This window comes from Phalacrocorax aristotelis, chromosome 3 (assembly GCF_949628215.1).
Source record: "Phalacrocorax aristotelis chromosome 3, bGulAri2.1, whole genome shotgun sequence".
Classification (NCBI taxonomy): domain Eukaryota; kingdom Metazoa; phylum Chordata; class Aves; order Suliformes; family Phalacrocoracidae; genus Phalacrocorax; species Phalacrocorax aristotelis.
In genome coordinates, this window is record NC_134278.1 from 116064800 (window position 1) to 116087757 (window position 22958).

Sequence of the window (22958 nt, forward strand, 5' to 3'; positions counted from 1 at the left end):
ATGTCCCCCCAGAGCCCATCCAAACAGAGGACCCTCTCCACCTCAGTTTAAGCTAAACCACCCCTCGCTCTTCCTTTCACTGGAGAGCCAGGAGTGACTCAGGAGCTGTCAGGAGTGTAGCTCAGGTCTCCATAACATGAAGCCAGCACTACCTCTACATTCACCTCCACCCCAAGCCGATAAGAAGTTAAAAAAAACCCAACAACAACAACAAAGCTTAAAACAAACAGACAAACAAAGGAAAAAATAAGGAAAACCAAGGCGCGGCGGGGAGGGGGCGGGGGGCAGATGCCGGTCAGGGTAATAACGGCCTCGCGGCTCCTCCTTCCCATCAGGTGACAGGGGCGGGGGAGAGACGAGCATCAAAATGGCGGCGGCAGAGCCCGCCTTCCCGCCGGCGGAAGCGGTAGTGACGGTAGCGACAGCAAGATGGCAGCGCCCAGCCTGCTGCGCGCGGGCTTGAGGCGGTTGTTTACCGGGCTCTTCGGCAATGCTTGGGCCTCGCCGCCGGCCCGAGCCCTCCGGGAGGGTGAGTCCGGGGGATGCCCCGCGCCCCGTTGCCTCACCGCCGTCGGGAGAGATGGTTGCGTTTGCTGTAATTCACCCTCTCCCCCCGAAAAGTACTGTTTCTTACAGGCTGAATGAGTCTCATTTTGTCCCCCCGTCTCTCTTTGCAGTCGTGGAGGTGACTGAAGGCAACACGACCACAGTAAGTCCTTGCACCACTTTTCCTCAGTACCTACCCTTGCTGTCATTTCTTCCTCCTTCAGTCTCCCGTGGTGTGTGTCTGTCCGCGTCTGCCTCCCCGCCCCCACTCCCCCCACCCCCACCCCCCGCCCTAAAGGAAAAAAAAACGAGCAAAAGGGTCGCCTTTCTTCCTGAAAGACATCCCAGGAGTGAAGGGAAGGCAAAGCCCAAGTAGGAATGTGTTGTGAGTATAGGTAAACCGGATGAAGGGTTTGGCTGCCAAAGGTCAGGTTCATCACCCTGTTGATGGTAACGAGTGCCTCCAGTCCGAGCCACTCATGAGCACCAAACCCCTTGCCGCACTTCTGGTAAAGTTGGAAGCCCTGACCAGAGGCACTTGGGTCCCAAAACACAAGAGGTAGTTCTCCAGATGCATTTGTTTCTTAAAGTAGTGACACTTGGAGTCGTCTTGAGCATAGGCAGGTGCAAAGGAGGCTTGCCCAATGGCTTTGTCACTTTGCCCTGGGCCATCAACACGATGTGGCATCACAGGGTGGCTCTGTGCCAGCTGCGTGCCACTCACATCACTTGCCTTTGATCTGTCTTGTGTTTGTTAATCACTCTGTGTGTCATAGTGACTGCAGGTGATACAAAGTTTGCATCTTGTAATGCATTTGGTAAGAAAAAGCTTTCAGTGAAAGGGGTGTCATCAAAGGAAGATCTTAAACACTAAAGGAAAACTGCTTTTGAAAATAAAACAAGTTTGAGATAACTGAAAAAGAAGAGCATCTTTTCAGCTATGGCTTAAGACAGGAAGGAAAAAGACTAAAGCAGTAGAATTAAAACTTTACGTAATTAACACCATCTGATCTGTTGCACTTTATCAAGAGAACCGTCATTTTTTTGAAGAAGCATGGAAATTATTGGGAGCAGGGGGCAAAGGAGATTGCATTATTCTGCTCACATTACATATGCCAGTAGCAATCTATGCTTTGGCTAGAGACAGGCAGCACAGATATTTTGACATGTGTAGACACAATGAGGAGAGTAGAGCAGGAATTATTTGGGAATAGCTAGAAGACAGTGTACTAAATGCTAATCTATATATACATAAATAATGAGGGGACAGACTTGAAACAGATAAAACCTAGTTGTTCATGCTTTTGAAAGTCTGAGATTCCATCTTGTCATATCTGTATTAGTGGACACTGTCATGTTTGAAACCTGAATGGAGCAGGTTACATATATTTTAGATATATAATATCAAATAGAATATGGCAGTTAGCAAGATCTCTAAGACTGTCAACAAAAATAAGTTTAAGGTGTGACAGTAGGTGCGACGGAAATTCTCATGTCTTCAAGCGCCAGACTACTAATCTTTGACGAGAGACCTGAAGAGAAGAGCTTGCAAGCATGCCCTGAAGCTGTTTTAACCAAAACAAGGTGGGAGTATGCACACCAATACAACACACACAGTGGATTGCTGAACTTTGCACTCAGCCAGTTTCAAAGGGGATGTAATCCTAATACATTAACTGAGGCTTGAAGAAAAAAAAAAAAGGTATGCATTGCAGCAGCAGAGCCCTTCAGAAAAATAATTCTTCCTGGCCCATTGCAGAAAAATAAGGGACATCTGGATATTTCTACTGTAGAATATTGTAGCATCAATCTAGGATCTGTCGGTGCCCCTAGATGAGGAAAATCTTGTAACAAATGGTGTAAATTCACAAACTAAAGGGCTGATATGTTTCTCAGCATATCCTCTGGTTGCTCCGTTTCTCCTACCAACTCTGTCAGTCTTTTCTGAATCAGTCTTTGTATGTGTCCTTGCTTTTATCAGTATTGAAGGAAGCGTTTGACAGGAACTAGATGAACAAATCCCAGAGAAATCGTGATTTCATCAGCATACTAAGAATGTAGAGCCCCTGTATTCCCTCTGAGTTATTATTCTTCTGTTGGAGAACTGAGTGGGTTAACATTATGAAAGCCCTCAGTAGTTGGGGAGTAATTGCCAAAAACTGTACACTGAAGTTTATCTCAAGAAAAATTGATATTGACGCAGCATTCTGAATCTTTATTAATTTCCAAGAGGGAATTACAGTCAAAGTATAGCCTGAAGCCAGACTGGCAAGAATCAAGACTGCATACATTGGCTTCCCAGAAAATAACTTTACCAATTAATAGAAAGTTAGATACCAGCCTATATTTTACATTTATAGAGTTCTTTTTTTTTTTGTTAAAATTGGCTGTTCTGCTTGTTGGGCGGAGGAATCTTACTTAAAAGTTTACAGTATTCTCTATTTTTGAGGTACTGAGATGCTTGAAGTACAAATTACTTACCTGTTTCCTTTTTGTTATCACTAGACAAGAAAGACAATTCCATGGTTTAAAATAGTTCTGACAGTTTGGCTGGATGCCAGTGTCCCATGCACACTTACAGAAAATGTCATGCTTTTCTCTTCCCAGGTTTTCAGGCACAGAACCTGATGGTTCAGTCTAAATCAGTCAGCTTTTTTTCTTAAAAGTAACATTGCATTCTACCCAGGATTTCTTTTTAAACTCTCTTATGCTTGTGCTATTTGAGGCTGTCAGTTGGTGTTCAAAAACTGGTTTTAATATTAATTTGACCAGAGGAAATTTCCAAAATATTTTGGAGGAAAAAAATGGCATAGTTTTATTGTCCTTTTCTGTCCATTCAGCTGCAGTTCGAGATAGCTCTTGCTTCTATTCCTAAGTCCCCAAAAAAAAGATAAGTGCACAGATAGACTTTATATTGCTAACATGTCTACAGTTAGAAAACATATTTCTCAATTTCTTCCCATACACACCTTCTGCATCTCTTTACGCATTACTTTTGAGGAAACTTGAGTGTTAGATGTCACCACTTTGTAGTGTTATAGAAAAGATTATTAAAAGGAATTTTTCAGGGAATTAAACTGGATAAAATATTGGTGTGTTTAAAAAAAAAAAAAACGCCACAAAAACCACACACAACCACCTCCTAAGAGTCCCTTCTTAAATTTAACTTTGAACTTTGGCTCAGAATTTTCCCTGTTAGTGATTTATAGTCTAGCAAGCCCCTGCATGTTTTGGTCCACAACATGCTTCTGCTAGTCTGTGGCGTTCTTGTACTCCCAGAAAAAAGTTTGTTAAAGGACCACTACAATTTCAAGGCATAGTGGTTCAAAGGAGTACTGCAATAGATGGAATTCAGGCAAATATGAGAACTTCACACTGACTGTGAACTAGTTTACTAAAACATAGACAAGAATTTACGAAATGGTTCTCTATGCCCCTTGGATTTGTTCTTTTCCCCATAGTCTGTGTATATCCAGAGTGCTTGGTATATCCTTATATAAGCAAGTTGAATAATGCAGATGCCGTTCCCCTTACATCTGCGCAGTGCTGGTCAACATGTTGTAGACTTGAGGAAAAGCATTCCTCAGGTCACAGGTGCAGGTAGAAGTCTAAACTATGCCTGATCATTATATCCTTTGAATTGTTCCCTAGATTGAAGGGAGAATTATAGAGGATGCTGAAACACCAACTCCTCCCAACCCCTCTGGCCAGTGTCCCATCTGTCGCTGGAACCTGAAGCATAAGTACGATTATGTGGTAAGTTTAATGAAGGAGAGTTCCCCCATCCTCATAGCTAGATAAATACTGACGTCAGATCTATGTACTGCAAGACCTGCCCCTCTCATCTTTTGCTGAGTGTAGTAAAAAGTTAACTCCATCTCTGCTTCTCTTGGGTGTAACAAGAGCTTCCTACATAGTAATTGTTTGCCTTGGCTGATGGTGTTCCTGGGAAAAAGAAGGATGAGCTCATATCAAATAGGAGGTTTGGAGTTATACACATGGCCGTCTGATCTGAGAAGGCCATGTATGTCTCTTGTGCCCAGCTGCCTTTCAGCATTGCACTTCCAGGAGAATCAAAACTGGAATGCAACATTTGGTCAACTCAGGCCTGTTCTAACTCCAGAGAGGCCAAAGACTTGACTAGATCAGTTATATGTCTTCAAGCACTACAATTTCTTGTTGGGTTATTGTTGACTAAGGTAATAACAGTTTTATATAACTTTTAAAACTCTTGATGGGTTTGAAGGAGAGCATACATGTTTACATCCCTTGCAACAGAAAAAATAGGTTTGATTCAAGCTTGGTGCTGGAAATGCTAATGAGAAGTTTATTAACTCTTGAGAGAATTACTAACACTAAATGTAGAATATGGGAGGGAAATCCTGCACTGCTTTAAAACAAAAGCACAACAGTCAAAAACACCTTAGAATAGGAAGTGTGAGATGGAAGATGCAGAATATAACTTTACAAGAGGTCATTCAAACACAGAGTTTAGAAGAGGACCAAGTGCCCCCTTGCAAGCTAAAAACCTAGTATTGGAATTAGAAAAGATGACGACCAGACAGGAACATGCTGTTACTAAGATAAGACAACAGAAAACTCAGAATAAGTTAACGTCAATAGGATTAGGGCGAGAGAGATACAAATGCTTCTGGAGCAAAATAAATCTTTGTGAGAAAGTCCATTAATGAGAGAAGGGGACTGAGAGCTGCGTTTGCTGCAGAATGGCTAAGCTGCTTGCATGCAGTCCTAGCACACACACACAAAAAAGAAAAATCATGTTTTAATATCTAGGTAGTAATGGCAATCTTGCAAATGTAAAACAACAGGGAAAAAACAGGTACAGAAATAACTTAAGCATTTAATTAGGTACAGACCAGCAGGTCTGGATTGCATGTAGCCCCAAGATGGTAAGGGAATTAGCTAACAAATATATTACTTCACTTGCAGGATTTCCTTAAAGCATGAAAAAATCAACGCATCACCAAATGGTTTGAAAGTAGCAGGTGAAATAATGAGTAGTTGAGAGAGGAAGGAGAATGATGCTGATGATTACTACTTGATAAATCAAACATTGCAAATTCCAAGTCAAAATGGTATCAGCTAGGAGTAAAAACAAATGACCTGTTGGATAGGACTAATTATGGCTCATTAATTATGAAGAACATGAATACAGAAATAGTGCCAGATTAAATACTTGCAATTACTCCAGGCAGGTGAAACAACAGATGTGAGATGTAAACAAAATACCAGTTCAGTATCTATCAAAGCCTGTATTGCAGAAATTGTCTAGGCTATGAGCATTGTCTGTGATTTTGACTCGGGCTGTATGCAATATTAAACAGTAAAATAAGTTAGGGGAGGGAAGTATTTAGCGTTCTCTGGTCTGGTTTCCCAACAGTCTGGGAAAGTTAAAAATACAATGAATTTGCAGATGATAATATATTAGGAGAAATGACAAATACCACTAAGGTATGGAAAGTACTACAAAAACAGATCGTGTTTGGTATGTGTTGCCCATGTTTGAATACAGTGATTTCTTGCAACTCTTTTCTTTGTGGTTACTGAATAGTGCTGTGATCAAAACAGACCAATTACTTACGCTGGAAAATACTTTCTTAAAGGTTAATATAGCTTTATGTGACTTTTAAATGCAAGGAGTCAATAGTATTTTTAAACTGGGTAGTTCTACAGATTCGCAGAAAGCATTCTGTGAGTCACACATTAACAGCTCCAGAGAAACTATAAACTGATGCTCAGGGATTAAACGAGCCATGGGAGTGGATTAAATCTTGGAAATTAATATGTAGACTCACTTTCTGCTGTTGTCTGTGGTAGAAGACTCTGTTGCAAGTAGAGATAACAGTGCTATCAAGATCCAAAGAAGCAGTTTTAGACAATGTGATGCTGTGGAGCCTGACTTCCAGGATTAGAAGTAGGCTGTTGGTCCCAACAGACTACATCAAGCATGAGTCTTAGGTGTGTTTGTAGATTGAGCTAAGATTACAAGTTGTCTTTCGCACTTCAGTTTGATTCTTAAAACCTGATTTCTATTAGTCAGTATAGAGGCAAAGGCAAACCAAATGTGAGGAGAGATCCTGCAGCCAGAGCCTTGAGAATCATTGCTGAGATCGTTCTTAGAAATTGTCATCCCAAGAGACAAACTAGGAACATGTCAATCCTCACTGTCATGTAGCTTTTGAATGCATATCCATCTTGCATATATATATATCCAGTACTCCTGCTGTAGAGCAGAGAACCTGGACAATAAGCTAAAGAGGGCAGTATGAACTGGTATTTCAGAATTACAGAAGGTTTTCACCTCAGTATTTAGAAGCATTCCTTTGTGGGGCTGATGAGAACTAGGAGAAATTTCAGTTCTGGAGTACACCACCTCTTCTGCTTGAGTAAGTCCCTTATATGTTTGAATGCTTTGTACCAGTCATGGATTTTCAGGCTCTTAAATGTTAAGGTGAATAAAGTCTCCCTTTCTGCACAAAAGCATTCTCTGCTATTTTTCTTGGCTGCAGCAGTGATAAGTAGCAGAATCTTGACATGCTTAAATAATAAAGCGCAAGCATTTAACTCTGTGAGTAATTAAACAGTGGCACAGTTTACTCACTGGTGGTTAATTGTCCTAAAAGGCTGTAAATTGACAACAGCTATTTTTGTTAAAGATATAGCCTAGTTCATACAGCATAACCTATAATCTGTGCTTGGTAAGAGATCAGAATAGATGGATCACAGTGGTTCCTTTGAGATTGATAAACTGAGACCAGTCAGTTGCACAGAAGGGAAAGTGTGAGCTTTTTTGCTTGGGATGCTTGTAATTAGACTGAATGAGGTACTATGAAAAGGGAAGTGTTGCATTAGCCCCTGAGGGAGCTGAGTAATATGACCTCATAGGACTTCCCTTTTGTCATGTGCAACTAGCACAGTGTAAAGTAGCAGCATAATGAGTTACTTTGGCTGTCAGAGGACTGGGGGACCAATGTCTCCAAAGTTATTAATCAACTGAACAGGCATTGTGAGCACTAGCAGGTCATGATTCCAACCTGCCTCAGCTGTGGTGTGGAGGGCTGCAGTTGTCTTTGCCAGTTCAGTTGTTAGTCTCTGCCGAGGCTCAGGATAACAGAGCCTAAGGTATAAATTCCCACAGTTTGTGGTCTGTGTGTGTCTGTTCATTGAAACAGATCTCAGTTGATTTTTTTTTTTCCCCATATGCATTGGAGATAAAAAATTATTTTGGTCACTGTCAGGATGCAACCAGATTGAAACATGCAGTCCTGTTACAAAGTTCCTGGAGAATGGTGCACAGCTCACAGAAGTAAGGGAGAAAGGAAAAACTAGACTCTTGTATTACTGAAAATAATGGCTGGCAGACTTGGCTGAGACAGCCCAGTAGTAATTTGGCTACACAGATGGAACTCTTTGCAGTAAATGAAGGTTTTAATGACTCGCATGTAACCAGTCAAGGATCCTGATTTTCAGGATTAAATTTTCAATTTAATATCTGCAGATATTAAAAAGCAGAGATGCTTCCGGATTTTAGTTGCAAACCATTCACAAGAAGGTGCTGTATATAGTGTTTTGTGTAGCAAGTTTATCCAGCCCTTTTAGAGGTGAAGGCTAAACTTGTTTTTCATTTTCCCCCTTATCCATTTCATCCGTAGTCTGAGTAAGCAGTAAATATATCATCTTGCTTTGGCAGCAATTAGGGGAAACCAAACTGCAAGCTTTGCCTATTAGCCCTAGATTAATTCAATCCAAGTTGTTTTCATCAAATACTGCAGATTACAGGGGTGGGAATCTGGGCCCAGCCTTGTGGGAGCTGTCCAGTGATTAAAGCAAATCTGTGGTTACAGGCTTGGCTGTTCGCTAGCACAAAATGTGAATTTCATGGAACATGACGGCACCATGAGAACTTGCCAGACATATTTTTTTTTCTTTGACCGCTTCACATACTTGTTAGCTTCCCTCCACAGCTGCCTCAAAGTTGGCTGTACCTGTCTGCTTTCTCCCTGTGGTAAGATTCATCTGTGCGAACACTCTGGGAGAGGCACCTGGCCTGTTAGCTGTGGGGATCTTCAGAAATGGACAAACCTTCTGTTGATTGCACAGCATTTTAAGCCAGACTGTAAGCTGGAGGTGCAGCAGCTCGGACATAGATGATTTCAGTTAAGAAATGACTGCCACACAAGGGTGTTGGTCAATTGGTGACGCTGTTGGTCAGAAATGATAACAGAATGGATTTCCTGGGTTTTTTTTTCCACAGGGAGAAAAAGACTATCGCCCTTTGCTTCTCACCTCCCCCTTTGAATGGAAACACTTGATAACAAGCTTGTGACTCCATGAGGTGTGGTGGTAATATGAAAAATCACTTGGACCACACACACCCTTCAGAAGAGCCTGTGGCCTACTTAGGCTTTCACGGCTGCGAAGACTGGAATAGAACTTGCCGACAGCTCCCTTTTTCCTCTTCCCCACAGAGTAATGCAATAGGGTAGCAGAAAAGTGTAGAAAGTTTTTCTCTTTCTGGGTACATGGAGCTGAACATCCCCCCTTCGCTTAGGGAAGTGATATGCTTGTGCTAAAAGGCAAATTGAGCTGTTGGTGATTCAGAGAACTGGATGGCTACAGAAGGGGAAAAAGGGGGATGAAGTCTTGCTCTAGTTTTCTGAATCCAATCTGGTACATTTCAGGAGTGGCCGAAAGTCAATGCCCTTGGACTGCTTGGCTGGCCTCCATCCAGTTTCCACCAACGCAGCTGGCACCAACTGGTCCCCTGGTTACTATTCTCTTTGGCAAGGCCATGTGTTAGCTGGGCTGAGGACACTTTGCTTCCTTTTTAATCATAGAGGGCATCTCAGGAGCTTGCTGCTAGTTGCTCAGCTGTGCTTTTCTTGTTCTTTGGATACATCACCACTCTGTATGGTGGTTAAGTCATTTTCTATCAGCAAGAAGTTGCCTAACCTGCTGTGTTTTCAAAGGAACTGGATCTGAAAATCAGTCTGAACACATTTATTGCAGCCAAGTGGAGGTAGAAAGGAAGCTAGATAAAGGAAGAGGGAAATTGTGTGTCATGATGGTATTAGTGAGGGTGGGATTGAAGGTGGGGAGTGGGAAGGACAAAAACAAATCACAAAAACCCGAAACAAACAAAAAACCTCTAAATTTTGACTGCAGCGCTTGTAATGACTGATTCTGACAGATGATGTCATACCAGAAAGCCACACTGAATTCCAGTAGCCCACTTCAGTGCTGAGCTGGTCTTGTGCAGTGGTGGTAGATGTATAATTCCTAGATAGCTAGGTTTTCTGAATATTCATTTTATATCCACTTGTGATTGTTTGCTTTTGCAAGGGCAGTAAATGAAGCTAGGAATGCTCCAGGGAGCTTTTTGTAAAAGAGCAAAGAAAGGGGGATGGGAGCAGGTCTGCAAATCTGAACAACAGTCAGTCAGGGTCACACAATGTGAAATGCAACAAGCACTCTTTGTTCTTGCCTCCTGCCCTAGAACGGGTAGGGTTGTAAAGTGCTGACATACCTGGTTTGAATTCTCGCTCTGTCAGGGTGCTTGCTGGCAGGTTCCTTCCAGCCTGCAGGCAGCCTCCACATGGTCTGGCTACCTCAACTATGAACATGTTCAGAACAGTGGTGGAGAAGTAAACCCAAGTAACAAGTCTATCAACAGATGGGGGGTAAAAAACAAGCACAGAGTTTCCAGAGGCCCTTTGGGCCAATTTATGATGATGTCAGCATGTCAAGAGGACCTGCCTATATTGGCCTGAGGGATACATTTGCCATGGTGCTGTGTGCAAATGGAGAGCGCATATCTAAATACTGGGCTGTTGTACTGTGTAAAGTTAACGGGACACTCATGCAACAGCTCTTTCTGCTGTGTTTAAAAATCTATCATCCCAGCTCTATGATACTATCTAATCCTAAAGATCCCTTTAATTTTGTTTTCATTAAAAGTGTTTTAACACTTCTAGAGTTCTTAATTGGAAAGGTCAACAGCAGTGTAATCTAAATGATTCTTGAATCACAGACGAACCCTCGATGTGCTCTGAGTGCTCCACCCATCCAGCATGGCTCTAACAGCCCCACCTCATACAGACACAGTCGAAGGACTGAAGGCAGCAATTTATCCTATTAGGTCGTTCTCATCAGCACATGTTCTTTTCTTACAAAAAGCTTCTTCGTGCAAGATCTTGGACCATTTCCCTGCTCTCCACCCCTCCAGAGAGACATGAGGGAAGCTCCACCATGGGAAACTGAATAAAAGTTTCAGGAGTAGATAGCAGAGAACAATCCTGCACTGAGGGAACAAGGAGGGGGCCAGAGGTGATCTAACGTATCTGTGACCTTTAGGATAGCAGCTGTGATGGCATTTTGAGTTGTGTAAACACTATCCATCTGTAGGTCTTGTGTAACTGTGCCTGAGTACCTAGGACACATTATCTTAGCTAGAATCTTGGAGCAAGCAACAGTGAAGTAGCAGAGATTGCAACTGACATCATGTGTTTACACTAGTGAAGTCAGGGGAAGACTCAGACCATATGAGTGACCTTATTGAGCTAAGCTGGCAGGCAGAGTGACAGCAAGAAAAAGCCACTTGTCAGGCAGCAGCCAAAATGCATAGGAAGGAATCATTGCTTTGTTCTGCTTTGTTTTGAGTTATGTACGCAGCACAAGGGGCAGCCCAACACCTAAGAATCACTGCAGTTAAAGTAGCTGTAGCATTGATGGTTTTGCACCTCTCTCACTCTCAGGATGTCTTGCTGCTGAGTCAGTTTATCCGTTCTGATGGAGGGATGCTGCCCCGAAGGATCACAGGCCTCTGTTTGGAGGAGCACAAGAAGATTGCTGTCTGTGTGCAGATGGCTCACCGTGCAGGTACCTAGCCTCCTCCTGAAACAGCCCCTTACTGTGGGGTACCCATAGAACCCCTTGAGAGGGGTCTCCCGCCTAATTGGTATAGCTCAGTGAGATGTCAATTGTCCAGTCACCCAACAAACTCATTATGGTCCAAGTGCTGGGACAGGATAATGGACCAGAGACTACTTGTACTGCTTTCTATATGTCTTGGCTCCTGCCTTGGCAGCAGACATTTATCCCTGTAGATGAGTCTACTGTTGCATAAAGATCTGGGAAGTGGCTCAGTCTCAAGTAACTAAAGATTAAATACCAGCTCCTGAAAGCACTTGATTGAGTAAGCTTGACCTACCCCATTACTAACATGCACCTACCTACCATCTGGCATGTGAAGACTTTTTTGCTTTAAGCTGGGAGTGGGACACAGGTTGAGACAGTCAGAGTAGTGTGCTGATCTTTATGCCTGGTACCTGAGTTGCATCCAGGTTAAATGGACTGAGAATTTTAATAGTCAGATTTTCATCACGGAGATGGAATCTGATTGGACATCAGTGCCCTATGTCCTCCCTTAAAGCCTCTTCAGTGAACCCAAGTGGCTGTATCTTTGGTGTGTATTTCCTCTCTATACCCAGCAGAACCTCCTAGCTTCTCTTCGGCTGAAGTGCAGGTTCAGCAATGACTAAAGATAAAATACCCTTTCTACTGTACTTAAGTTTTTGCTGTGTTGTCCCAGTGTAGGGATCTGGGTTGTCTGGCTTACAAGGTGTAATGTAACTTCTGGAAGCTGTAGAGGCAAGGAGGCACTGCAAAATATTCTCATGCCTTTCCTTTTCTGTTTCAGGTTTGTTGCCAAACCATAGGCCTCCACTTCCTGAAGGGCATACTCCCAAGAAACCCAAGCTCAACAGGTGAATAGTCTTGTCTTTCCACATATCTTGTTGTTTTTTTTTTTCCCCAGTAATACATTGGAAGAGGAAAAGCGGTTCCTCAAAACTGGGTAAAATATGCCTCAGGCAACAGAGGTCGTAAAGAGTACTCATAGCATTTCAGAGAAGGAAGGTCTGTCACGATTATCTCTTGTCAGTCTTCTAAGGACAAACTACATCTCTTTCGAACCATTTATCCACACAGGATTAAAACTGCCACATGTTAAGAGTCTGCCCTTCCTTCCTCAGCTGCACTCGCCTCCTCGTAACTAACACTCAGTCACAGGAGGATGCTGCAGAGATGGAGTCACAGCATCACAGAGTAGTTGAGGTTGGAAGGGCCCTCTGGAGATCATATTGTTCAAGTGACCTGCTCAAGCAGAGTCACCTAGAGCAGGTTACCCAGGACGATGTTCAGTTAGGTTTTGAATATCTCCAAATATGGACCTTCCACAGTTTCTCTGGCCATCTTGTTCCAGAGAACCACCCTCACGGTAAGACAGTGTTTTCTTACATTCAGACAGAATTTCTTGTGTTTCAATTTGTGCCCATTGCCTCTTGTCCTGTCACTCGGCACCACTGGGAGGAAGACAGAGCCAGCTTCTTTACTCCTTCCTTTCAGATATTTGTAAACATTGGTAAGACCTCCCTGAGCCTTCTTTTCTCCAGGCTGAGCAGTCCCTTCTCTCTTAGCCTTTCGGTGCCTGGCCCTCAACAGCAGGAGGGTGCCCAGGAGTCCCAGCAGCAAGTGGGGGGTCTAAGCAGCCAGCAAGGGCCCATCACAAGCCTTGTTCCCCTCTGTGCCATCCCCGTTTCCCCCCGTCAGCGATTTGCCCTCCACCTGCCCTTCCTGTGCAACAGGCTCTCTTCCCCCTCCCCAGCCTGAGTGGCCCCTGGCCTCTGGTGGGCAAAGGGAAAGCCTACGGCCGCCTGCTCCGCTGGGCACTGGGAGGTGCTAATCCCCTGTTTATGACCTCACACTCTGTTTCCATGGGGATGTCAGAGCAGTTTATGAACCTCGCATTAGCAAGCTGTGGGGTTACCAGAGGCCATGGGGCTGTTGCTGGGAGAGCTTAGGCTGCAGGGATGGCGGTAGCCAGAGACTCCTGCATTGCAGGTCTGGCTCTCTGCAGTGGAGATTTGAGGCAAGCTCTTGGAAATGTCCCATGGATACTGGCAGGCTGCACACTGGATATCAGTGAGGATCAAATTAGAGAACTACATTTGATGCAGCCCTGTAACCATCAGATACCTCAACTCTGAAAACTTCTTTCCTGTGTCTTACAAGTCTTTGGGATTCTTCTTTAGTAGCTGTGGGGTGAAGCACATTATATAGTTAGCACTCACATAGCAACCCTGCATAGCAGGTTGAGACAGGAAATGGTAAATCCTGAATCTTGCTGGAATCACACCAGATCTAATGCCTCGACTCTTATAAATTGTTTCATAGACTTTCAGTGAGAACAAAAACCAGATACCTCTGGATATGTTCTACATGCAAGTAGGTATGCTATACCTCTAAAATGAAGATACTTGAATTGGAGATTAATATCCAAGCCCTCCATATTGCAATGTTAGTCCCTCCCTACACCACCCTTGTTTTTTTCCCTCACAGCAAGGGAATGTAGCAAGCAGGGTAGAAGCAGAGTTTAGAAGAAGAGAGCAGAGCTGTTGCTGAGGAGATGGAACAGCATTGAAATAGGCAGGCTTTGGGGTCTGGATGGAGATAAGACAATGGGATCAAGAAATCAGATTGAAAGTTTTGGTGGTGGGGCTGGAACTAAATAAGTGAATCCCAGAGCCAGGATATACTGCAGGGGTACTTCGGGAGTGCTCCCTTGGTCCCTCACAATATTGTCTTCTCAGCCTGCTGGAAGGGGAAAGCCCTGTGTGTTGGAGCTTTGTGAAATCTTGGCCATTGCGGTTCTGTGAGAGTTTTGACTGTGCATACCCCCACCTATGCTTCCCACATTGCTCTCTGAAACAGTAGCTGGCACCACATAAGGCAGGAGATATAAATTGCTTCCTTCCTCTAGCCTGAAGGGTACCCACATGCTGAAGACATTCAACCAGTACTTATTTTGGGAATGAAGCTGGAGCTCATATCAAATGTTTCCCACATAAATGACGTGTCCAAGCTTATGTTGTCTCTGCCTTTGTACTTGTTTCTAAAGCTTTCTATAAGTCCAAAGTAATTTGGGAAGCATTCAACCAGTGGTGCTGTGAAATGCAAGTCAGCCAGCAGGGGAGGACGGGGCAGAATTGGGCTGGGACTTCTGAGTGGAAAAAGTGGCCTTGTTTAGTACCACGAGAATGTGACCAGGTCATCCTCTAATCCTGTCTGGTGTAATATCAGGGCACCTAAATTAGCTTGTCATTCCACTGTTTGTGTCTGCTGGGTGTTTTAAGTGTCTATCCATGAAGGGATAAACAGGATGTACAGAGAGCCAGTCATAGCAGGCAGTACATTGCACAGTTAAGTGAGGTATTTTCTAAATCTCCGAGCTTCAGCTCTTCTTGAGATCACAGTATTGGCTGCTCTAGTTGTCTTCACTTCCCTGCTTAGATGAGAGGTAAGAGTGCCTTTTTGTGCTGCTGCTGTAGCCCTGGGAATGCCAATGGGCAAAACTGAGGTGTCCCATAATATGCCTGGGCCCCTTATTAAAGCTCTTCCAGGACAGGAACACAGGTAATGTACATTCCCTAACATTGGTTTAAGCAGCCCTTGTGCTCTCCAGCTCTGCCTGCAGTGATGGCTTTTTCCGTGCTCCACCAGTGGGTCTACTCTGAGTGTGGTGTTGAAATACGCTGTTATGCACCCCATCCCCTCCAAAATAACCCTCACCAGCCACATTTCAGGAGCAGACTGAAGGGCCCATGTTGTAGATGCTGGAGCATTGCCACCAATTGTAGAATTGCTACCAGCTGCTTGAGGGACCCTTAACCTAATCTGTGAAGGAACCAGGGATCCTGGCACAGCTTTGCTGTGTACTGGTGCTTGCAAAGGTGAGAAGGGCGTCACTTGCTTGGCCCTGTAGCAGTCTGGTCCTCCTTGGTCAGAAGAAGGTAGTCGTGGAGACAAGCCAGCGAACAGAAACAGAGACAAACTTGTGTCCGGGCTGCAAACTGAGACGGATAGTTCTTACAGGTGGGCTAGTAGTATCCAGTATACTGAGAACTTAGTCCATTCCCAGTCAGATGTCCTCTGTTCCTGCTGTCTCTCCCCCTCTCTCATCTGCACTTACCCTTGCCATCAGGAGCTTGCATTGCACATGGAAAAATCATTAGCATACAGAAGACACAGTTCCTGCTACACTGTTCTAAAATAGGAAGGTCCAAGATGAAAAGAATAGACAGAGCACCGTAGAGGTGTACTGAGTTTGTCTCAATGCTATGACAATAAGATTTGCTCTGCTGTGGGACAGCATTTCTCTCAGTCTCATCTGTACTTTTGTATGCTCACCCCTTCTGCCCTGAAATTCTTCTCATTGCCCCCCTGTAAGCAGTGTGTTGTCTAACTCTTCACTCTGAATTGAGAAATCTTTCACTTTTTTAAGAGGGACTTCTGAGAAGTCACTGTCCACTCCAGATGTTACCCCACATACTTCTATGAGAATTCCTACCATCTGGGGACAGAAAATCTTACATTGAGCTGAAGAATGATTTGCAGATGGTAGAGTTCTTGACATTAGACTACACTATCAGCTGCTGGAATGACAGGACCAAGATGAATACCTAAGATAAATTTAGGGACTAATTCTACTCACACCACCTGAGACTGAAGGAGATTCATTGTGGGGAGTGTAACGAAGTGGGAGTCAGAGCCCAGTACCCCTATCATAATATAGACCTGAGCATTCACTTCCTGCATGTAGGCTCTGTGGATGTTCTATAGACTCAGAGCAGCAACCCCTGCCTGGCAGAAGTCTGGCAGATTACTTCATTTGGATGAGCAATCCCTTTCATTTCTCTCCAGTCTTGCAAAGTTCTGGTTGATGCTCCCTTTGGCCAGGCATCTTCCAGGCTTGTGTCAGTATTTTTGAGAGCAGCTTCATCTGCTGCTGAAAGAGGGACAAAACCAGCCTGATGAAAAACTGCTTTGTTTCTGCTCTTGGCCCCTGAGATGACGTACAGGCCAGCTGCATGGGAGGAGCTCTAGCTCCTGGGCAAAGGTGCCAAGGAAGTACATAAAGAAGGGCTGAGGAGCTGTGTTAATGCGTACTTTTGAGAGCACCAGAAAAGCTGCTCCTCAGCTTTTCCTTGGCTGCACTTGTGGCTGTCTTGGCTTATGTCATGGTCACCCTGTTTAAAGTGAGCCTGCTTTGAATACAAAGTGTGTGGTGTGCGCTAGGTGTATCACCTAGCTGAGACTGAGATGTAACATGCCACCGTATGGAACCATTGGCAAACTCTCTTGTTTTACCAAAGGTCAGGGGTGCTGCCCTGCTGTTGATCTGGAGTGTGGATTTATTATGCAGAATGCCTCTGCCTGCTCTGCCTTTCCAGAAGGCATTCTTCTGGTCCTTACTCAATGATGTTTTCCAAAAAGCAGAATCCCTGCTCTATTTTCTGAAGTGGTTTTATTGTCTCCATTGTATGAACTTTGGACATTCCCTCCTACATGCCCCAGAGTTCTCTGCAGAGAGGTAAGAATTTCCCTGCTTTGCACTGGGTCACTTAGCAGCTGGCCTCCCTCTAACCCACCCCATCTCCTGATCCTGTTTCTACTGCTGGAGTGCAAGAGGAAGAGCAGAATGCTTTGGGAAGTAGTGGCCTGCAGGTCCTGCCTTGTTCTTGATCATCCAGCGTTCTAGCTCAGTATGAGCTCACCCATCCAGGATGTAATTTAACGTCGAGGAAGAGATTGGGAACTGCAAAAGAAGGTGTAACATGAAAGTGAAATTCCAGTTTGAGCCAAGTTGTGTGGTCCTTGGGTGGTGGGAGATGTGTAAGAACAGTGATCAGTATTCAACTGGGGAGTGTTCCACAGGTCTCTCCCCTACCCCCTGCAGTTGGGGTAGGGACTTGGACTTTAGTTCTTTGCCTTTTTGCTTTCTGCCTGATTTATTTAAAGACAGTGATAGCTCATGGATGTTATCACTTGACTGCTTTACTAGCTACGGGTGCTTTTGAAGAAATAGAGCCGTTGGAGTACTTACATCATCCATAAACTCTTGAGTGTACCATCCTCCCCTCTCTTCTGTATCATTTGCCTGCAGAACTTGGACATGGAAAACCAATGAAGTTCACCCCATGTCAATGCAGAATTACTCCCTATGGTTTGTTTTCTCATGTTTGGCCCAGTCTGGGGCTTTTGCTGCTTCCAAGGGATGAGTCCACAAGCAAAATTGTCTTGCAGCCAAGGATTGTTCCTTCATCCTCAGCCTGAATTCTCCTTTTCATAACTTCCTGCTGTTATTTCTGCATCCATTAGTGCTCCAGCCTGGCATGTTCCCGTGAAGTGCTACAGAAACAAAATATTTTCACTAGCCCATGAGGCCAAGCAAGTTCTCAGGGATTTCACCAACACTGTGCAGAGTGACAGACTGTTCTCATATTCCAGATTCATGTGTGCGCAGGCCACCACACACCAGAATCATTTGGGAAACAGTCAAGTACAGCTGCAGGTCAAACTTCTATCCTTGCTTTCAGGAATGGAAACCTGAATAGCTCAGCAGTTTTCTTTCCAGCGTGGAAGTTGTCGCATGGCTAGTGTGGACTAACACTCTATCCAGAACAGTCACTGAGTTCAGGCCAGCATCTAGGTGCTCTCCTAATGTAGCACTCATTTTCTTCTGGCAGGTCCAAAATATTGGTTAAAGCACAACACTGTGAAGTTTGTTCCCTTTCCAAAAGGACTAAGGGATGTCACAGAGTCCCTGAGTCTGGGCTGTGTCAGCAACAGGTGCTGTAGATTATGGAGTACTTGGTTATGAGTGCTCAGCTGCCACTACATTTCCAGCTTCCTACTGGAAGAACAGAACTTGGCACAGATAATATCCAAGTCAGTCCCTCCTCTGTCACCTGAACTGAAGAAGTTGCTATGTGTTAGGAAAGAGGCAGGTTCCGTATGAACTCCTCATGAATTACAAAGTTCTCAGGCTCTGTGGACACCTCTTGTCCCTGGGAGCAGAATCTGGTTTCACTGCTATCAGCATTTCACTCCAGCAGCATGTGGTTTCTCTCATCTGCATGGAAACTGTGCTGTGCGTAGCCTGTGGATTCAAAAGCAAAGAGCCAGAGTGGCTGCAGGTGAGCAAAGCCAAGAGATGTCATGGGAAGGGATGTGGCAGGGAGGACGCAGTCTTGCCAGCACTTTGATCGAGTGCTTCCTGCAGTCTGTAGCCCTCTGCCTTCTGCTCTTAATCCAAACAAAAGCCAGATTGAAAGAGTTCAGTGAGGGTTCAGAAGTTCAGCCTTGAACTGCACCAACATGGCCTTTGCTCGGGCTGCGTGCAGGACTGCAGTTGCCCCATGGGTAGGTCGTTTCCTGTACCCAGCACATGGAAGCCCTGTGCACCTGCTCCTAGGTGTTATGTGGCAGCCTCTGAGTGGGAAGGCTTTGGGGCCCTCCTGTTCACTGAGTAAAATCCATGGAAAGAGACTTCCACATGCCACGGAGATTTTAGGCTATTGCCATGACTGCAGGTAACTAACCACAGTTGTTTCCATCCTGTCTGTATCGTGCCTTTTCCCATCAGGGAAATCCCACCAGGATTCCCATCATGCTTTATCCAAACTACTGATTTGTGCAGCTGGAGCCTAGGGATTCTGGTTGTTGACCAGGATCCTACTGTACTTCCAGAGGCATGCAGACCCCAAGGTGAGTTGCCAGTCCCCAAGATTGGCAGTTCTGTCCCCCTTTGTCCAGAGTGAGAGCTCTGCATGCTGAGATAACAGGATAGGAGACTGGACCAGCTGTACTTGGCATCCACATGGAGGCTCTGTCCTGACAACCCTCTGCTGGTTGAGAAAATTCAGACCATCTGCCAGTGTGTGTAGGTTATTGTAAAAACTCCCAAGACAAAGCTTGTGGTTGGATACAATGGCAAGCTGGGTGACTTGGCTAGAAAAAGGGGTATGCTACCTTACATGGACAACAGAGTTTGCAGAAAAGTCCTGTGTGCTGGTCTTTGAAGCTCTCATATGTGAGTTTCATGGGTTGTTTTTACTGTCAGGAAGAAAAAAGTCAGTCTGTGAAACAGTAGGAACTGGGCTTAGTCAAAGAGGAAAAGGAACTTTGTAGACTGACTGCTCTCAGCCGTCAGCCTTTTGCCACTGCTGAATCAAGGTAAAGGAAAAAAAAGGCAGCAAACAAAATAGGACAAGTTTGAGTTTGGGACAAAGCAAGTATTAAAAGCGCTAAAAGCAAATGTGCTCCAGGAAGGGAAAGCATCCAAATGTCTGTTTCAGCTAACAATGAAAAGCCGCAGCCTGCAGTCCCCAAAGGAAGCCAAAAGCCTGGACCAGAGGGTTGGATTAGACCTGCTCAAAAGAGAAATAACAAAAGCTTTAAAATCAGGCCATTACTAAATCCTCCTTCCTATGCAGAATTGGGGTGTGCACTTCCAGCCCCCATATAGAAACAGGGATTTCTTAAAAAGCCACTGTCTCTCTAAACCTGCACACAGTGTTGATGTGTATCTCACATTTACACATTCACTTCTCCCCCAGTGAGATCATTTATTATCAAGGGAGCACTTTCCCGTAAGTGTGTGGACACATGATCAGAACTGCACTTGGCACACTGATGCATTAAAACAATTTGGGATTTTTTCTTCCACTCCAAGTGCAGCAGTATCAAAACTTGTGCTATAGACCTCATCCTGCAGCAAGGGGAATGTGAAAAGAACCTGACCCCATGTGCCCATCAAATAACTCTCTTTCTCCCAAAGGAGCTGCCTTTCCATAGTTCTTTGCCAGATTCCAAACTGGGGACCTGTGTTTGGGCTCTCTGAACTCCTTTTGCATGTGAAATTAGAGACAGGAGAGTCTTTCCTACTTCCTGTTCTGATGTTGTGGAAGGGATTCCACTAATGCACTAGCATAATATTAAAGGTCAAAAGGGACTAATTTAATGCATGCATAGAACAAGTGGCTGGATCTTGCTCTACACCATCTCTGAAATTCTTCCTCCTGTTGCTTCTAGGTGTTTTAACTGTCATAAACTTCTCAAAGAAAAAACAAAGCATTTTGGAAGTGGCTTCATTTCAGAGGCAGGAACTTGCAAATGCGATTTATTTTTCAGTCTGTTCTTTGGGATTGCTGAGGAAGAGTGCTAGGAGAATGGGCTGATATTATACAGCCTGTAGCTGCCTGGCATAGCAAGCTTTCTTTGTAGTTCTCAGCAATGTGCCAAATGCCTTCAAACAAATGCATTACGTGGTCTCTGTCCAAAGTTCTTAATATCTCAGATTTGCATTATGCAAATAAAAGGTAACAAAGCTGTTTGGGGAGAGGATGACTGATTGAGGTTACATTAAGACCATGGGATTGCTCAACAGAGGCATGCAAACATCGCTGGACAAAGTTTATCAGTCTGTTCCAAATTCTAATTTGTTGGAGCACTGTTTGTGCAGATTATGCTAGGGTTTTACTTTGAATCTTTATTGTCTGAAAAGACTCCTCTTTCTCTAAGGACCTCTATTCCCCTCTCTACTGGTAGCAAAAGATTTAAAGCCTAACAAAACTCCAGGCCACCCAGCCACAGCGTAAGATTTCCAGTAACTGATTCTAGATCTAAAATCCCCTGCCTGTTTGCAAAGCCAAATCTAAAACTTCAAATGGTCAAAAGCAGAGGATATTTGCTGGACATTGCTTTTCACAGAGATTTGTGGTTGTGATGATAATTCCATTCTAGTACCTCTTACATTGTAGGTTCTGACTTCCTGCACCAGCAAGCTGCAGTAGTATTGTACAGAGAATGCTAAAGCAAATTGGGACATATGAAAATACAAGACTAGGCCAGAAACCCATCCCATGCAGAAAAAGTAACTGATTATCCTCTGAAAGTAAACAAATCCCTTTTTAGAGGCTTTATTTTTCACAGAGTTCAGCCTTTGTAATTAGTTTACCTTACTGAGGCCAGCTGTTGAAATGGCACCTCCTATAGAGGCTGGATGCATTCAGTCTTGGATTTAGTTGCAATGAAGGAATTGGGCACTCCAGTTTAGCTACAGGTGGACAACTTGCCAGCAGCCTGGAGACTACACCTGATTTGTTTTGTGCTGAGTACAGAGGTGCAGCTTAGAAGTTCCAAAACAAATATAAATGCCTTTCCAATAGTCCCTTCTCTCACGGTTATTCCTTTAATAAAGAGGCATGTGGGGAGGCAAAGACTACAGTGCCCGGTCCTGCGTCAGCTGGAACCCTTTCTCAGTGATCAGTCTCAAACTGAAATGCGGTTGTGTTGTTTTGACAGGTATCTGACCCGCTGGTCTGTCAGATCTGCAAAGCCCATCTGGAGGAGGGGCCCCAAGTGGTGCAAAATACCCATGCCAGTCGGACATCCTTTGCTGAAGGATAATGTCAAATATACACACAAGCCTCTCTGTTTAAACCACTAGTGGCCAGAACTGGCACAGTCACTAAGCACAGGTGTTTTCCACTGTTCTGCTCTTTTTTGCAAGTTTGTCAGTAACGCCAATTTTCTTATTCCAAAACTGTCGTTAGTACTCTGTTGTCTCCAATGAACGAGCTATGATCTGCTCCTCCAGGAGAACACAAGATTCAGCAAAGCAAAGTTCAATGTGGAGAATGATTTGGAGAAAGCAGGGGGCAAAGACTTTTACCTCAAAGCCAGAAAGGATCTGAAGGCTTTTGTTTCATCACAGTCTATGACTGGGTTTGGAAAAGGATGTTTCCTTCTCTTTCAGTAAATGGTGATTCCCCATTAACGTGTGTTTCAACTCAGATTTGCCTCATTTGCGCTTTTGTACCTGTGATACTGATGGAAGAAAAAGACTCGTGCAGCACAGTGTTTCCTTGGCAGTAACAAAAATTGTTAATGACTACTGAGGTTAATTTTTTTTATAATCTGTAGTATGCATAATTTGCAGCAGAACACCTGTGGCAGTGGCAGACAGGCGTGCGACTTACATGTCGCCTTAAGGATTCCTGGTTTGTGCTTCACTCCTGGATCTAGCAAATACAGAATGTTGACATCCTTGATGACTTGGCCTGTTTTTTCCCTCTGCAAATAAATTTACCATAATGTATTTGCTATAATGTATTCCGTGTTAGTGATATGGCTGCTTCCTGGGATAGTTTGGGGCTGATGTACCATAATTTTCCGTCCTGTAACTAATAGGTGGCACCATTTCTCTCCACTCCACACAGTACACGTATGCACCTTCTACCTACTGACCACTGCTACTTGAGGAGTACTACTTATGGGCCTGGTATGAAAAGCTCATTAAATTTATCAGGGTCATTACTGCTTTGACTCCATTTCTTTGATATTTATCTGTGGCTACAAATCAGCATAGTTTTTTTGTGTACTACTGTGCCACTTAACCTTGTACTGCTTTCATCAGAATCATCTGCTAATACCTATCAGCATGGACAGGAACAAAGGGTATGGATAAACCTGTATTACCCAGGAAATCA

The 22958-nt window shown here is 44.1% G+C and overlaps 1 protein-coding gene across 1 annotated transcript; it reads left to right on the forward strand.

The window, feature by feature from the left end:
- The first annotated feature begins 339 nt into the window (after window positions 1–339).
- Window positions 340–22581, forward strand: MRPS18A (mitochondrial ribosomal protein S18A). Its single transcript, XM_075089212.1, has 6 exons — window positions 340–529; window positions 678–709; window positions 4198–4302; window positions 11322–11445; window positions 12266–12332; window positions 21772–22581. The coding sequence occupies exons 1-6, from the start codon at window positions 430–432 to the stop codon at window positions 21914–21916; spliced, it is 573 nt and encodes a 190-aa protein (XP_074945313.1). The 5' UTR covers window positions 340–429; the 3' UTR covers window positions 21917–22581.
- The last annotated feature ends 377 nt before the right edge of the window (window positions 22582–22958 follow it).